This window comes from Thamnophis elegans, chromosome 6 (genome assembly GCF_009769535.1).
Source record: "Thamnophis elegans isolate rThaEle1 chromosome 6, rThaEle1.pri, whole genome shotgun sequence".
NCBI lineage: Eukaryota > Metazoa > Chordata > Lepidosauria > Squamata > Colubridae > Thamnophis > Thamnophis elegans.
In genome coordinates, this window is record NC_045546.1 from 54,585,480 (window position 1) to 54,603,912 (window position 18,433).

General features: G+C 40.2%; 1 protein-coding gene across 1 annotated transcript; it reads left to right on the plus strand.

Annotated features, from left to right (window-relative positions):
• Positions 1-5,906: 5,906 nt before the first annotated feature.
• LOC116510724 (beta-1,3-galactosyltransferase 5-like) lies at positions 5,907-9,327 on the plus strand. The gene is made up of 2 exons (XM_032220375.1): positions 5,907-5,936; positions 8,371-9,327. Exons 1-2 carry the CDS (start codon positions 5,907-5,909, stop codon positions 9,325-9,327), a joined length of 987 nt encoding a protein of 328 aa, XP_032076266.1.
• Positions 9,328-18,433: the final 9,106 nt, after the last annotated feature.

An 18,433-nucleotide genomic window follows, 5' to 3' on the forward strand; every position in this document is an offset into this window, starting at 1 on the left:
ATATAAATGAATATGTAGAAATATAGGTAAAAGCAAAAAGGTGTAATTTTTTTAAAAAAATGTCCCAGTCATCTTGGACAATTGAAACAGTGCATTTAGAATTCAGATGTAAAGTTCTTCAGTCGTTGCACAGAAATGAATGATTCTATTAATTCCAATGACATGCTAAACAATTAGATTTTTAACTGGCAAATATTGAATATCTTTTCTATTTTCATCCAATGAAGTGCTGTAATATCTATTTTATTAAAACAAAAGAAAACGCATGGCTGAAAATTAAATGCTTATAACTTTCACCAAACTTACTTCCAAGTTGGCCCTTGGTTAGAATTAGATTACAGATATTTATAAAAAACCAAATGTACAAAATATTTCTTTTTTAAAATGGGCAAGTCTAATTACTGACAAGGAAGTTTATGTGAATCAGGAAAATATCTGTCCTTAACATTCTCAAACATGTAAGTGGTTGCTATTAATATGTTTCAACATTGGCTTTCAAGCTGATTTGACTTGAAATATTCAAAAGAATATGATGCCATTCAGAGTCGATGCTGATTTACAGGAACTAAAATCCAAAGTCTCTATGTTGGGGGAAAGTATAATAAATATTTTAAGAATCTATATATTTTTAAAGGTTTAATGTGGTTCTTGACCATGTCTAGTTGCAGCTATCTAGGGCAGGCCATATTTATAAGAATTCATGAAAAAGAGAGTTTAATTTAAAAAATAAGTCCAATAAGATTGGACAAGGATGGACTAGCCATGCATATTTTGGACATCTAAAGTAAACTAACAAACAATTTGAGTAGAAAGGATATTTTACACACATAAAAATTCCAAAAAATTATATCAGAAGCTATATTACATTGTTTGTAAGAAACGTACATTCTATTATGTAAACATGGAAACTGTAATGTTTAAAATATTATGTTAAATAAAATGCATTTTCTGTTCTTGGCTATTGCATTTTATTGCTTTGGGCTGCTTATATTTTCCTTGAGCATTTAGTTGCATATTTGCATTTTGCATTTTTTTCACATCCAATCTATATATTTTACATCATTCACAGCCTCACTATAAAATTCTTGAAAATGAAACCTCTAATGATGTGCCTGGGTTCAAAATGTGATTCCTAGAGCAAGAAATAACAGCAGTTACCCCAGATTAATTTAATTTTTCAGATTTATACAATTAAAAATAGAAATTATGCTTTACAACAAAAACTCTATTCTAGTGTGTTTTAAGGAAAAATATTTTTTTAATAAATGACTGAAATGACATTTTTATAATTCATACATCAAAAGTCTTGATGAGAAGGAATAGCAGTTCTTCCTCCTATCCTTCAAGGCCACTCCCTCTTCCTGCTACACCCAGGCATCTTTTCTTGTGTTTCATTTCCTACCCTTCCTCAGAAAACCAAGGCTCTTTCAGATTAGTGTTTGAGTAAGGACATTAACCAAAAGTAAGAGGATGGGTTCCATATTTAAACTGGCCCATTTCTTCGACAGAATATTTCTATTTATAGTATCAAAGCTGCAAGGACTGTAATGGACACGCATGCACCTTCTCCACCCAACAGCAACCCTTCGGTGTTTGCACTACTTGCATACCCACCCCATCCTGGCAGCAGCCACCCCTAGCCATGCCATGCTGGCCACTTGTGCATGGCTCCTTTAGTGCACCACTAAGCAGCAGCCACTAATCTGTCAACTGGTCTGTTTGCAAAACCTCTGGAACTTGCAACTTCCTATTGGTTTCCCCACTGACTTTGTTTATTGGAAGCCATCAGGAAGTTGTAAGTAGCTTCTTGCTTAATGATCTGCATTCAGTTAATAATGGCAATGGGGACTTTCGAGATTGTTGTTGCTAAACAATGCAGTCATATGATATTGTCCCTTACAACAGCATCCCTTAGAGATAGAAATTCCCGTTCCAATAACATTGTTAACTCATAATGTGATAATCAGAAACATCAGAAATTATTTGAAGGGAAGAATATCATGAAGTTAAGGAAAATGAAAACAACATCTCTGAATTCAATGGCAAACTACTATTACAATCCTCTCCCCACAATATACTACATGTATGTATCCTTCAGCGTATGGATTATCAGAAACTGAATTGAGTCAAAGCAATATTTATTGTATGTTGAAAGTATTTGTATTTATGAATTTTATTATGATGTTATGACCCGGAATTTTAGCTTTATTATTAGCCTTTTAATAAAGGTGATATCAGCATTTTAGCATGGCATCCGTGTCTCCTCTTGAAGTTCAGGAAACGATCTCTTCTTTATAGCCAAATACATTTTTTAATATGCAAAAACTAGTCAATTCAAAAACTAAACAATAGGGGGAAATATTATGAAATCCATGAGTGTTGCAAACGTTAAAGAAGCAAGCTTGGACAGGAAACATAATTTTAAGTGTCTGTCTTCTTTCATGTTTATTAATGTCTTTTATTATTTGATTTATTACTTTCTGACACATCACATATACCGAATGTATCATAATGATACTATCATTTGTTTCTGACTCTATATAAAAACTTGACCTCCCTTAATAAATAGGTTTTTTTTTGAAATTTTTTTTATTGGTTTTATTACAGAAAAAGGACCAAAAAAAAAAAAGAATCATCTTTCATTACATCTTGTATAAAGCGTATCCATTGGTCACAAGTACATTTCGTGCATTCTTTCCACAATCACATATATTCCATTCAGTTTGAATTGTATATGTTAAAATTTATATATTTTACTATCACCATACCACCATTTTCATTTAATTAAGATTTCAAGAACATAGCCACCTGCTGGCATTTTTTTCTTCCTCCAGTCTCAATCAATCTGCCATATCTTTACATCTTTATAACATATTCTAAAAAAAGTCAATTAATGGGACATCTAACATTTCCTCTCCCTAACATATGTTTATTATTATTATAGTTAACTAGAGGTTATTTACTATTTTTCTCACTTCTCCTCTCCACAGGCGCAAAAAAGCAACAATCTCTAAACAACAATCTATTAATATGTGTTAACAAAATGACTATTTAAAATCTAAAACAATCCAAAAAATATTGACATTTCTAGTTGATAATCACCAAAGTATACATTAACCTTCCCTTTTGTTTTTGAAGTTAAAAGAAGACAGGAAAAAAAACAATTGTTTGCTATTTATGTCACATCACCTCTCATTCTAATCCAAGTTATTTATACCTTCATAACAGGATCTAAACACAAATTTAAAAGACTTATAAGTCTTCTCACCAAATTTCAATTGCAATTTGCAGCCCGATTGTTTATCCTAATTAAGGTTATCATTTCATTGTTAATATCATGGCAAATTATATGTTAACGAATAAACATTCAATGATAATCTATAACAGTCTACAAAAATCCCTACTTAATAATCATCAAAAATTAGCTAATTTTTATCATCAACTGGCATTATCAACCAGTGCCTTTCCAGTAACAAAATGGTCCTTTCTCTCTCGCCAGCAGTTGTGTCAATTCTCTTATTGGCATCTTTTCAGAGTTTAAAACTTTTCTCTGCACCCTGTAGCTTAAAGGATCTCTCATGTAGTTTTGTTGCTCTTTAATTGTTATTGACCTAGGCTTAGCTTTGGTTATCAAACTTATTTCTGGATATATTTGTCTTCTAAATTCCATCCTTTTCACTCTTTTTTTTCCTCCTGCATCTTGAAGTTGGAGGAAAGGCTCCAAGTTGTCAAAAACACTTTTCCAGCTTCCCTTCTTTTCGTTTTCACTCGTATTTACTCCATTAATGGGTTCATCTGACGTCTTATCTTTGTTTTCTATATTTCCATTCTCTTCTTTGGTCTCTGGGACTCCAACCCCCTCCTCTTTTACTGTAGTACCCCATAAACAGAGCTGAGCCTCTTGCTGCTGCAGGCCTGGCTTGCGGAGCACAAAAAGGGGAGGGGGCCTCTTGGAACACCCCCCCCCCACCCCTCTTGGCCTTTCGCCTCTGCGGCTTTCGCTCCCGCCTCATCTGGGTTCCTCCTCGGCAAGCCTGCCGGAGCTGTGGCAGAAAGCAGCGGGAGTCGAGGCTGGCCACTCAGGGCTTGGAAGGGGGAGCGGAACGCGGGTCATCCGCTCCCGGAAAGTTCCCATTTCCTCCCGGGGCTGCTTGGAGACGGAACCGGGGCTGTGGAGACTCGCCAGCGGCCGGCTTCTCTGTAGCAGGTGGGGGGGATAGAAGGGGAGAAGGGGAGCTGAGCCTCTTGCCGCTGTGGGCCTGGCTTGCGGAGTGAAAAAAGGGGAGGGGGCCTCTTGGAACACTCCCCCACTCTTCTCCTTTTGCCTCTGCGGCTCTCGCTCCAGCTTGGGCAGGAACTGGTGTTCTTCTGCTGCGGGTGGGAGTTATTCCTGCTGGCCTGTGGTTCCGGCGCCTGCAAGGTGGAAGTGCTTGCCCTGCAGGGTGGGCAGAAGCCGAAAGAAAGCGCCCTGCTGCTTCTGTCTGACATAGAGGCGTCCTGCGCCCCGCAGCTGGGTCGGACATAGCTGCGGGGTGCGGGACGCCTCTATTTCAGACATAGCTGCTGCAGGGCGGGCAAAAGCCGCTTTCTTTCTTTTTGCCTCACCAGCCATAAGCTTCACCGCATGTCACTGGTATCATTTGTTTCTGACTCTATATAAAAACTTGACCTCCCTTAATAAATAGTTTTTGTTTTGCCTGAAGAAGATTCTTATGAGCTCCATGCCAACCTCAGGGTACCTCAGTTTTTAGATAACAGTGTTGGAGCTATAATCCTATTTAGGGGTCTCCTTGATGGAATGGGGGAGGGTCAGAAAAGTTAAGATGATGGCAATGACATTGTGATTGGTGAGCCAGCCAATCAGTGAGCAGCGGGCGGGGCAAGCGTGGTGTGGGTGGGCGGGGGGGGGCGGGAGCTGGAATTGGTTCTAAACAGCTCGGTAGATTTGTGGAACCTCTTCTATAGAAGAGGTTAGAACTAGCAGGAACCCACCCCTGGTATGTATGTATGTATGTATGTATGTATGTATGTATGTATGTATGTATGTATGTATAAACAGATGCTTTAATATATGTGTGGATAGATAGATAGATAGATAGATAGATAGATAGATAGATAGATAGATAGATAGATAGGGATAGAGAGAGAGAGAGAGAGAGAGAGAGCTGGTGTGTGTGTGTGTGTGTGTGTTCTGGTATAATTGCCAAGTAATAATAATAGAAAATACCAATAGGTATGGTGGAAGGCAACAGGCTAGAAAAGGCTGTAGCTCAAAAGAATTTTTTTTCATTTAAATTATTCAACAATCTTGTAAATCCCAAATATTTTGTGTGAAATTAGATCCTGTGTAAAGCCTGCATAGTATAGGTTTGCCATATTTTAAATAGTTCTATGGATGAAAACTGAGATAATTACAAAGATTTCTTTTTCTTTGTCATTTATTAATCTTTGTCCACTCACCATATTTGACCCTCTTTTTTCCTTCTGATTCTGTTAACTCTTTAAAAAACCAAGAATATTATCCTGTCCTGAGTCTGGGGAAATTGTTTTGTGCTGACATAAATTTCTATCTGCTACTTTAGGCTGCAAGGCCCAGATTTGCCATCAGGAGGCTTTTCTCTTCCTCGGAGAGAAGAAAGATGGTTTCCCCTGTCATGAAGAGGCTTCAAGCGGCTACAAAGAAAGTAGGTCTTTCACTGTCTAAAAGGCAATGAGCAAAACATTAAAGTGTAGGACCGGGTTATGAGAAGCAAGGGTGAGCCGGGGTAGAAGTGAAGGGCTTGGTGGGTTCAGAGATGGGGCCTACTGTAACTAGGTCTGAAGAGAAAGATTTATGGAGCTAATCTCCATGGAAAATTTTACTTAGAATTTCTCTGTAGAGAATCATAGGAGGAGGAGGAGTGCAAATGTGGCCAACATCTCCTGTAAAAGAGATGGTAAAACTATACAAATATTCTGTTCGGTTTTAATGTTCAGGAGTACAAGTAATTCTTGACTTATACTAAACTGTTCATTTAGTGACAGTTCAAAGTTACAACGGCACTGAAAAAAGTGACTTATGACCATTTTTCACAATTACAACCTTTGTAGCATTCCTATGATCACATGAACAAAATTCAGATGCTTGGCAACTGGTTCATGCTTACGACCATTTGCAATTTTTTGACAAGCAAAGCCAATGGGGAAGCCAGATTCACTTAACAACCGGCTTACTAACTTATCAACTGCAATGATTCACTTTGCAACTTTGGTAAGAAAGTTTGTAAAATGGAGCAAAATTCACTTAATAAACGTCTCACTTAACAGAAATTTTGGGCTAAATTATGGTCATAAGTCAAATACTACCTTTGTATTCCTTTCTGATTTTTTTTCCCTTTGGTGGCTTCTTGACTTCATTTTAAAGCCAGTTGTATCTTGCCAATCACTGAAAACTACTAAAACTAAATCTTACATTTTGTTCAGTGCAGCTTTAAAGCTATTCATTGAGGAGGATGAAAAATTCATGTTTGCATTTAAGGTGCAAGTTTTAAATATGCAGATAGTTTCAGGGTGGGAAGGACAACATTCATATACAGACAAGAGATTCTTTTTTTTTTTTTGCATAATATTTTTATTTCCGTTTCATTCTATACAATCACATGTTTACTGTGCATAACCAGGGCATATAACATTGAGTAATAACCACAACCCTCACTTATATAGAAAGTGTCCCCTACAATACAAACCGAATATACCACCTTGACCCACCACACACCCTCTTTCAACCCCCTCCAACTTTCATTCTTCCTTCTCACATACCCCTCTACACCTACTTCCTCTCCCCCTCTATCTAACCCTGACCCTATCACTCCCTCTCTTAATCCATTCCCTCCCTTCCTTCTCCTCCTCCTCTCTCTCACTCTCTCCACCCTCCTTCTTCTTTCACTCAGCTCCTCCCTTCGGTATACTTCTATTACCTTCCAATATATTCGGTTTGTTCTGTTTTAACACTAACATTAAAAAGCCACAGTATACAAGTGCAATCATGTACCTTAAAGTTTAACACATATTATGTTTCCCCCCTCCCCCCCTCCCCCTAGATCCCCACCTCCATTCCCTCCCCCCGAATTCCCAGAGACCATACATGGTATAACTTTTTGACAATCACCGTCTAGAATATCTCTACATTGATCTCAGCTTCTCAAGAGATTCTTATAATTACATTTTTCTCCCTGGTAGATATGAAAATATATGTTATGTGTAGAGTACACACATTTAAGTAAGAGATCCAGCTTAAAAGCCCTTTTATTTCAATCTGCTTACTGTAAACTTGAAGGAATCAATTTTAAATATAGCTCCCACTATTGGGATAAGCAATTCTTTGAGCTCAATAAAACAATAAAACTTAATGAATGTATTGATTTATGTATGTATGTATGTATGTATGTATGTATGTAGCTTGAATCTAGCAAGACTCAAGAGTAGCTTAATTTTTTTGCTTACAGGTAAAAATGTTAAAACAAATATAAAATAATAAGGTAACAAATTGTGGTATAAAATAAAAGCAATAAACTTTAATAAGAAGGAAACTAAGGCCATTGAAACAAAAGTATTAATCATAGAATATCTTTTAGAGCTTTCTTTAAAAGCCAGGTTTTAACAAGTCTCCTAAAACATAACATGGTGGAAACCAGTCTGATCTTGGTTGTAAGCGATTACAAAAAAAGAAGTTCTGTTCTGTCCTTGTAGATGGCAGCACCTAAGAGAAGGGACCTGGAATGAGTCTATTCTGTTTGATTTACATGAAGGGCAGAAGACATATTTAAAGCTATATAAAGCTTTAAAGACAACCACCAGCACCTTGAATTGTACTTGGAAGCTGGCTAATAATGATGGCCCCGCATGTGCGGTGGAGCTGGAGGACGGGGATGGGTCACGGTTCCCACGATAGCCAACCTGACCCCAGGCGAACCGGTTGTTAAATTATTTGAAACCCCACCAATGGGGATGCTCTAACTGTTGTAGATATAATTATAGGTTGTAAGCCACTTTGTTGATATACATATCCTGTTCTCTGACATTTCCTTAATAATGTGATTCTAGCAGCATATTTTGTTATTATTTTTTTTTACCAGGAAATATATTTATATTCTCATAACCCTGTTAATGTATTGCTTTGTTTGGATTTCAAATTTCCATACTGAAATATAATTTTTTAATATATTTTTAAAATTTTAATCAATCTGTATCTACCATCCATGTTTTTATTGTTAATCTTTACATTTTACTGACCATTTCATTTCAAGAGTGGCAATTAAAATGGTTTTAATTAATTAATAACAGAATATATGTATGAATATATGTGAATATATTAATTTTCTTCTTTTTCAGATTTCTTTCAAGAGACAGTTTCTTATTTATCTTCTTTTGTTGGTCCTGGCTTGTTTGATCACAATCATCCTCTTGAATTGTGTTATCACATTTATTACAAAGGAAAGTTTTTTGGAATTGCCTGATATAAATTGCCATAAGAATCCTCCATTCCTAGTAATATTGGTATCAACAGAACTTGGTGAGAGAAAGGCCCGGATGGTAATTCGTAAAACATGGGGAAAGAAAAGAGTATTAGCTGACAAACTGATTGTAACTTTTTTTCTCTTGGGAAATCATTTCTGGCAGTATAAACCATTTAATGTGACTATGGAAAGCTTACGTTATAAAGATATAATCCAAAAAAATTTTATAGATTCATACAGTAATTTAACATTAAAGTCTTTAATGGGCTTTGAATGGATTCATAAATTCTGTCCACAAGCTACTTTTGTAATGAAAACTGATTCTGATATGTTTGTGAATGTCTATTATCTGATAGAACTTCTTCGGAAACGAAAGAGTACTACCCAGTTATATACAGGTTCTATAAAAATTAATGAAAAGCCAATAAGAAATCCAGACATAAAATGGTATATAAGTGAAGAGGAATATCCAGAAAACATGTATCCTCCCTTTTGTTCAGGAACAGCTTATGTTCTCTCCTCTGATGTTGCTAGTCAAGTTTATATAGTTTCAAAACATATCACTGTTCTTAAGTTGGAAGATGTTTTTATAGGTATATGTGTTGCAAAACTTAAAATCCAACCAGAAAAACTTCATTCAGAACCTATCTTTTTTCCAGAAAAAGTTGTTTTTTCTCCTTGTCACTACATGAAAATTGTTACAAGCCATTTTACTACTCCTAGTCAAAACCTTATTTATTGGAATGCACTGGAAAGACATATGGATGAAAAATGTTCAAATGATCAAAAACCTTTCCAATTAGTGTATGGGAGTTATGACAGGCATACTTGATTAGAAGCATATTGTAATTCACTTGCACTATGGTTCTATTGGGGTCTGTTTAGAAATCAATCCCATTGAGTTCATTTGGATTGCCACCTGCTTAAATGTCTATAGTTTTGTAACTTTTCTGCATGTTACATAGGTTCACTTACTATAAAGATTATAAATTGTGTACTATATTTATTTAAATATTGCCATTGCTGTGTACACAGAAAAGTTTTCTATTTTAAGCATTTTGCAAATTTTCCAATAGAAAGATAATTTAAAGGGTTTTTTCCCACTGAAACTTGTGAAGAAAAATGTCAGGCATTGTTAATTCAAGGGGATCAGCAAATGTAGAGATTAGCAACATTTTAGTAGAAAAAAATAGATGCTGAAGTTGTATAAGATGATACAGAAAATGAAAAATTTGTATTTTGCATGAAACCAATTTCAGAATTTTGACTTAACAATGGGCAAGAAATTGTGTTCAAAAAATTATAACCAAGATTTCATAAAAGCCCTGTTGTCCCATATTTGTCAAGTTCTAAATTTTGTGTTATTATAATATGCTTCTGTAGAACTTACAAATAAAACAAATAAACCAATAAATATTTATTTATAAACAGAAATTTATTCTTTGCTTTATATACAAAAATGTGTAGCTTTTTTATATGTTGCTCTTTATTTTTGAAACTATGTTTCTTCAAAATTAAAATTAACATAGCTAACCTTTTATCTGTTTGTCAATAAGAGGTTTTGGATAGCAGATGTTCACCACACTGAGATCTCATTTTTTCAAGAAAAAACAATGCTGAAAAATAAATCTTCCACTGACTGTGAGTAAAGCTTCTATACAGTTTCTTCATATCCTTTGGAAGCAAACAGTTTGATACAGGTATTCACACTTAAATCATAAGAGCTCAAGTAAGGAGTGTGTTAGCACACTTATTTCTCTCACCCAACTCACTTTGTGTCCTAGACTGAGATCTAGCAATTAACCCAGTACCCAGGAACACTTTTCTGAGTTTCTGGTAACCTAAGCTTATTAGCTGTTCCACCTTAGAATGATGTCTCTAGCAAATCTAAGATATGATTAGGATATTGATCTAAACAGCCGCGCGAGCGATTGTGGGTGCACCTCGGTTCACCCACGTAACACCTATCCTCCGCGAGCTGCACTGGCTGCCTATTGGTCTCTGGATACGCTTCAAGGCGCTAGTCGTCACTTATGAAGCCCTTCATGGTATTGGACCTGGGTACTTGAGAGACCGTCTACTGCCAATTACCTCCACTAGCCCAATTAGATCCCACAGACTAGGCCTCCTCCGAATTCCATCCGCCGGCCAGTGTCGACTGGCGACTACCCGGAGGAGAGCCTTCTCTGTGGCTGCTCCGACCCTCTGGAACGAACTCCCCGTGGAGATTCGTACCCTCACCACTCTCCAGGCCTTCCGCATAGCCCTTAAAACCTGGCTGTTCCGACAGGCCTGGGGCTAAAGATTCGCTGCCCCTATCTCAAATGGTATGATTGTTGTGCTTTTTAACTATGTATTGTTTTGTGTTCTTGTTAAACTGTTTGTATCCCCCCTTCCCTTTTTGAGTTGTGAGTCGCCCTGAGTCCCCTTAGGGAAAAGTGCGGCATACAAATGAAATAAAACTCTAAACACTCTAAACTCTAAACTATTTTAGAAATTTTCCAGAAATCCCTACAGACACTGTTTAACTCAGAATATTTCTGCTAAAACCAGCCCCAAGGTGTCATGAAATAATTTTACTTCAAGATACCTAAGTTGATTTTTACAGAAGTATCACTATCTTGGAGGTTTGCTCCAAGATATCTTAAAATTATTATACTTTGCTCAACTTGATATGATTAGCCAGAAGATTCAAGTAGTTCTCCTTTAAGTTTGGCAAGCTGTTGACCTATTCTTCCCTAATCCTATGTGATGTTAGGTATAGTAAATGTTTGCTACCACATTCTATGCATGAAGAAAAACTAGACAAGGATTGCTATTTGCAGTATTATAATGTTGATAGATGATTTGTAAAATAAACAATATAAAATCTTGTTGCTTGTTAGAATCTGTCTTAGAATTGGTTACAAATGTGGAGTTGATAAGTGATTAAAGGGTTAAACATGAACTGTTTGACAAGCTATTACCACTTAAGGAAAGGAAAAGAGGAAGTGTATTTGAATATTTCTCTTATATTTGAGCTTGTCATACCATCCATTGTAGAATTCTTCAATATTTTATCAATCTCACAGAGAGTGGACCAGGTAAAAGAAGGATGCTCAGGAAAACAGAAAACACCAGATACCCTGACCAACTGATGAACAGGATCTTTTTTCTTCAATATCCTATTGGCTCATCTCTCCCCTTGATTATTTTACACTATTTTTCTGTGAATGCAAAGGTCTTGTCCTCTTTTCCCAATGTCTTCATTTGCATTACATCAGCTTCTTCAGCATTTTATATCAACTCAACAGCAAAATCTGAAAGAGAATGGGACAAATAGAAAGTATCATAGGTCCTTACATGTCCAGGACAAAACAAAGGTTTGTCTTTTTGATATGGCTTCATGGTCAAGTAGAACTTTATAGCATAGCAACAACAGAAGTATTATCTAGCAAAAAAGACTTTAAGAACTGTAAAGCCTGAATTCATCTGCTGTGCATAAGTTTCCACAACTATTATTCCCAAATTTCAACACAGAGGCATATGATGCTACTGCTTCATGTAATAAATAAATAAGAGAGATAAAAATCAATGACATCCCCAAGTTTTTTTTTCTCTCTCTTTTATATAGCTACACATCTCCTCCAAAAGGGGACTCTGGGCAACGCACAACGTATGATATATGCAAAGAATACTTTGCTCCACCAGTCAGTTAAAAATCACATAGTCCGCATCCTTAGAATACCAAAACCAAATCATTTTTTCCTAAAATTTCTTTTCCCCAGATGCAACAAAACTCCCCTTCATAAGAAGTACACATTCACTTATGTTGTGTGATGCTGTCCAAATATTAAACAGTTGTTTTCCTTCTAATTCTTTAGTTCCCAGAATTTTATTAACTTAATAATTCTTAACAACTAATGTAATTCATTCCAGAAGAATCTCTATAATCATTAATTAAAGTGATGTCTAATTTATTCACACTTTCCCTTCCATGTATGAGCAGCCTTTTCCTTTGATATTAGTTATTTGTTTCTTCACAAAGAATATTGATTATTCACAAGTTGCATATTAAATAAATATTGTGATTCTTTATTCAAACCTGTACATAGATACACAAACAAAAGGCATGGTTAAAAAAATAAAATCTTCTTTGGATAAAACTCAGCTCCTAGTGATGTTATGAGTATGTCAATACTGTTTTCTTGACAACAGAACAGGAGTGGCTAGACATTGTCTTCTGGAATATTTTTTAACTTCCCCGTCTTGCATACAACTCTGGTACTTTTTGGTGGTTTCTCATCCAAATGCCAACCAGGTTCATCATGCTTAGTTTTCAAGATCAGCCAATTAACAAAACATTTCCAAAATAGGATCTATATATAGATCAATGAGCAATTCATATGATGCTTTGCTTATTTTAGAAAACGAATAATGCATTAATTTCAAAATGCCACTATTAGTTTATATAAAATGTCTATCCTGCTTTACCATTAAAATAATTCCAAAGCATGGAATTAAATTATTTAAATATCATTAAAGTTGCATTATATGAAGACTGTAGAGTACTATTTTCCACTTAATACAAACATGCATTTCAGCTACATGTTGCACTATTAATCCTGTATGCATCACTGAAACTTTGGGGCTTCATTACAGATAACTAGTTTCCATTAAAGATCTTAGTTTGACTGTAGAAAGAAAAACACTCCGTTTCTTAAGAGGCAAATAAAATGTGTGCCTAGGTTGTAATTTTGGAAGGAAAAAAGAGGATCTGATACTCAGACTAGCAAATTAAAGTATAGCAGATTTTAAAAAATCACAAGATTCAGGAAACTTGTTGCATGATAATCCTTTGTTTAAATATTCAGTTATGTTTGCAGAATTCATACCAAGCCAACTGCGGTACCACACTTAAGTTACTACACAGTAGGTTGGACCATGTAGATGACAGACTTACTCATAATTTTAAGTATATTTTTATAGTGTTGCTGGCAACTGCCATAGCCACAGGCAATTAAGTAGTCATAACTTCAATTACAGTAACTTCATCCTAAAGCATTTATATTGTCTGTTCTGTCAAAATAATTTTCCATAAAGCAATGTCATTATTATGATAGACTAAACTGGTTAATATGTTTTTCAATAAACAAGACTAGATTATTACTAATGCAGAGAAATATGCAATTTAAGACAGCACAAACCAAACTAACCATAGTCAATGCTCCAAGAAAACCATCTCCCTTAGCCTCGATCCCCAGGTTGCGCCAATTCGGCTTAAGGCCCGCAGGGTGCCTTTTGCCTTAAGGGCCAAGGTTGACGCCGAGCTTGACAAACTCCTGGCACAGGGAGTCATCGAGCCCGTAGACCACTCTCGCTGGGAGACTCCCATAGTCCTCCCAGTCAAGCCGGACGGGTCGGTGAGGTTCTGCGCCGACTACAAGTCGACGATCAACCTGGCCCTTCAGGCAAACCCCTATCCAGTCCCTGTAGTGCAACACCTGCTCCATTCCCTGGGGCAGGGTTGCACATTCGCCAAACTGGATATGGCGCAGGCCTACCAACAGCTCCCGGTGGATGACGATGCGGCGGCTGCCCAAACCATCGTCACCCATCGTGGGGCTTTTTGTTGCGGCCGCCTGCAATTCGGCGTTTCCGTGGCCCCGGGGATCTTCCAAAGCCTCATGGAGCGCTTGCTCCATGGGCTTCCTGGCGTTGTTCCGTATTTCGATGATGTTCTGATCGCTGCTTCCAGCCGCTCAGAACTCATTGAGATACTACGGAAGGTCCTCCAACGTTTCAGGGGCGCGGGTTTAAAACTTAAGCGCAGCAAATGTTCGTTTGCTGTTCCTAAGGTGGAATTCTTGGGCTTCCTGATTGACGCCCAAGGCATCCACCCCACGCCTTCTAAGGTCGCAGCCATTAGGAACGCCCCTGCACCCACTTCCAAGGCGGAGCTGCAGGCGTTCCTAGGGCTATTAAACTTCTATGCGCCATTCATTCCGCATAAGGCGTCACTAGTCGAGCCGCTGCATTGGTTGCTCGACCGATCCACGGCCTGGCGCTGGGAGAGCCGCGAAGCGCATGCGTTCGCGGCTGTCAAAGAGACGCTGACGTCATCGGCCGTCCTGATTCAATATAATGACAGGATGCCTCTGACGTTAGCATGTGACGCCTCCCCTTACGGTCTAGGGGCGGTCCTGAGCCATGTCCTCCCAAATGGCTTGGAGGCCCCTGTGGCCTTTTACTCTCGGACACTCTCCTCGGCGGAGCGCAACTACAGCCAGATAGACAAGGAGGCTCTGGCTGCAGTGTCCGGGATTAAGAGGTTCCACGACTACCTCTACGGTCGGCATTTTACCCTTGTCACTGACCATAAGCCTCTCCTTGGGCTTTTGGCAGGTGACAAGCCGACCCCTCCCATTCTTTCCCCCCGCATGACACGTTGGACGGAATTCCTTGCGGCGTATTCCTATATGCTGCAATACCGTCCGGGCAAGCAGCTAGGGCATGCAGATGCCCTTAGCCGTTGCCCCCTGCCGGAGACTGACACCGCCCCCGTCCCAGCCCTCTCTGTTCTTTCCATAGCGTCTTCTGGCCTACCAATTTCAGCCGCAGATGTCGCGGCCTACACTAAGGCCGATCCAATCCTTGCCCAGGTCTGCTCCTGGGTCTTGAGGGGATGGCCTGCAGACAAGGTGGCGGAGGGCTTTCGGCCCTTCAAAGCTCGGCAAGCGGAGCTCTCGCTCCACGGGGGGTGTCTCGTTTGGGGGGATTGGGTCGTGATCCCTGCTGCACTTCGGCCACAAGTTCTGCCTCTGCTCCACAAGGATTATCCAGGCATAGCGCGGATGAAGGCTTTAGCCCGCAGCTATGTCTGGTGGCCATTGCTGGACACAGAGATAGTGGCCTACGTAGGCCGCTGCTCCACCTGCCAACTCTCTAGGCCTAACCCCCCAGCCGGGCCTGCTCGTGAGTGGGAGGCTCCGAGAGGCCCGTGGTCGCGCCTCCACGTAGATTTCGCTGGTCCCTTCCACGGCCAGAATTTCCTAATTGTGGTGGACACCTACTCTAAGTGGGTGGAACTGGTGCTAATGACCTCCACCATGGCAGAGAGTATGGTCCGGGCCCTACGTAAATTATTCGCAACCCACGGGTTGCCGGACATAGTCGTTTCGGATAATGGGCCGCAGTTTACAGCCACCACGTTTCAGGAATTCCTGGCCGAGCAAGGAATCTGGCATGCGCCCATAGCCCCGTATTACCCGGCCAGTAATGGCCGGGCAGAGCGGGCGGTCCGCTCAGCCAAGGAGGCACTGGGCCGCATGGACCGGGGCGACTGGCAGTCGAGGGTGGCCCATAAGATCTCACAGATTAGGCCTCCTCCGAGTGCCATCTGCCAGCCAGTGCCGGCTGGCAACTACGCGGAGGAGAGCCTTTTCAGTAGCAGCTCCGACCCTCTGGAACGATCTCCCCGTGGAGATTCGTACCCTCACCACCCTTCAGACCTTCCGCACAGCCCTCAAGATCTGGCTATCCCGTCAGGCCTGGGGGTAAAGAGTATAATCCGCCCCCACCCGAATGTTGAATGAATGTTGCTCGATTTTAATTATACATTGTGTCTATATGTTATTGTATGTTTTCCCCCTCCCATACAAGTTGTTAGCCGCCCTGAGTCCCCTCAGGGAAAAGGGCGGCCTATAAATAAACTCAACTACAACTACTACAACTACAGTGGCGGCTTACTTGCTAAGCCAACATTCCACCCCCTGCCCAATGACCAACAAAAGCCCCGCAGAGCTCTTGATGGGCCGGCGCCTGCGGACCCCCCTGGATAGACTCCATCCGCTCTATTTGGGGGACCAGCCATGCAACCTGGGGGTCCTCCCGTCCCGTTCCTTTAGACAGGGGGATTTGGTGTGGGCCCGGTCTTTCTCTGGGGAGCCCAGGTGGGTCCCAGCTGTTGTAACTGCCCTGACCGGCCCCTATTCTTTCAGGGTCGGACTGGCCAATGGATCCGAGTGGAGGCGCCACTTGGATCAATTGAGGATGCGCCTCCCTACAGAGCTCGGCATCCCAGACTCCTCAGGACAACACAACACTGCACAACCGGGGTTGCAATCAGAGGCCTTTACACATCCAGGCCTCGCCTATCCACCGTCAGACAGTAACAACGCTCAATCCGATGAGTGGCGACAACGGGCCTTCTCTTCACCAGGCCCGGCCTACCCAAGCGCCTCCTATCGAGGAGCGCAACAGACTGCTCAAGCCGCCATTGCAGAGTCACCGCCTTACACTCCTACCCCCCGAGACTCTCCTCCAATGAACTATTCTACAGCTGGGGATGCACCAACCCGGCCAGGCCTACCTGCGTTGTTGAGCCCGCCTTCTGGGCCGTACCAAGATGGCGTCCCTCGGAGCTGCACTCCCTTCGGGGAGAAGCTACTACGAGCAGGTCCGCCTCCGCCAACAACTGCTGTAGAACTGAGGAGATCTGGGCGGGTCCAGCGCCGCCCCGCCTATTTAAGCGACTACGCATGCTCCACTAGGGAGCATGCGCAGATCTGGGGGGAAGGGGTGTTAAATATTCATTAGTTGGAAATAGTTACATATGTATGAGTTGGGGAATGAATGCTTCCATAGAAGCTAGTAACAGCCCTGCTGCTCCCTGATTGGTTGGGACGCAGTAGAGGCTGTTGCTGGCCTCCGATACTACTTGATTGGCCGGGGTACTGACGTCAGCGGTTGCTGCTCAGTCCCCGGCCACTGATTGGTTAAATAGTTAATATAAATACCTTGGCGCGATCGGCTCCCTTTTGAATCGCTGTCACTTCGTTCTGCTGTTTAATAAACTGTTCTCGTTGCAACCTTGGCATCTGCGTCGTTCCTGCCTCGAACCTCAAAAGTTGCAATTCAAGGACTACCTATCTACCAGTTTTTGGCTTTGCTGCTGAAATAAACAGTGAAACTGGTATAAAGCTATAGGGACTTGAGAAGAATGTATTAATGTAAAGTAACCCTAGGAACATGAAGCAAAAAAACAAAGCAAAAACCCTGAACTAGAATAATTTGATGGCAAATGTTTTAAATATATTACAGCTCCAGGAGTGGGTTCCTGTCAGTTCTAACCTCTTGTATAGAAGAGGTTCCACAAATCTACAGTGCCGTTTAGAACCAGTTCCAGCTCACTCCCCCGACCCATCCATACATCATCAAGATGAAGAGCAAGAGGAGGAATTCTGGGAGTTGAACTCCACAAATCTTAAACCTGTCAAGTTTGAACACCCCTGGGTTTTTTTTTCTAAAGTGTTAGGGATGCAAGGGTCTTGTAACTTGACAGTTTTAAGACTTGCTCGCTTCAAATGCCAGTGTTTCTGAGCCAACATTTTGGTTGCTAAGCCAGAGCGTTGTTAAGTGAGTTCCACCACATTTTACAAGTTGGCCACGCCCACCCAGTCACATGGCTGGCAAGCCACTCCCACCAGGTCACATGGCCGGCAAGCCACTTCCACAAAGCAGACCACACCTACAGAAGAGATTCTAAAAAATTTTGAAACCCACCACTGAACAGCTCCCAAATTTATGCTGCAAAACTGATGACAATGGGAGCAACCAGATGCAAAAAAGAATATTTAAAAATGAAACTTTTACTTGCCACTTGGTGGTATCTGGATTTTAGAAACTCAGATCTTATAGCCATGAATGCAGAAATACAATTTTAGACCTATACTATATTATTGCTCGTTTGCATCACATAACACAGGATTCTCAAACTGTGGAAAGCAAAACTAATGAAAGCTAGTTTAGTTTCCCACTAAATTTTTTGTTTTTTGTTCCTACCAACAATTCTTCTATTCTCTAGAGTAGAAAACAATTTAACAGTAGGCACATGTTTTCATGTAGAAATACTATAAAAGAAGTGTTCTACATTTTATGGCAATCGAGAAAATGCTATT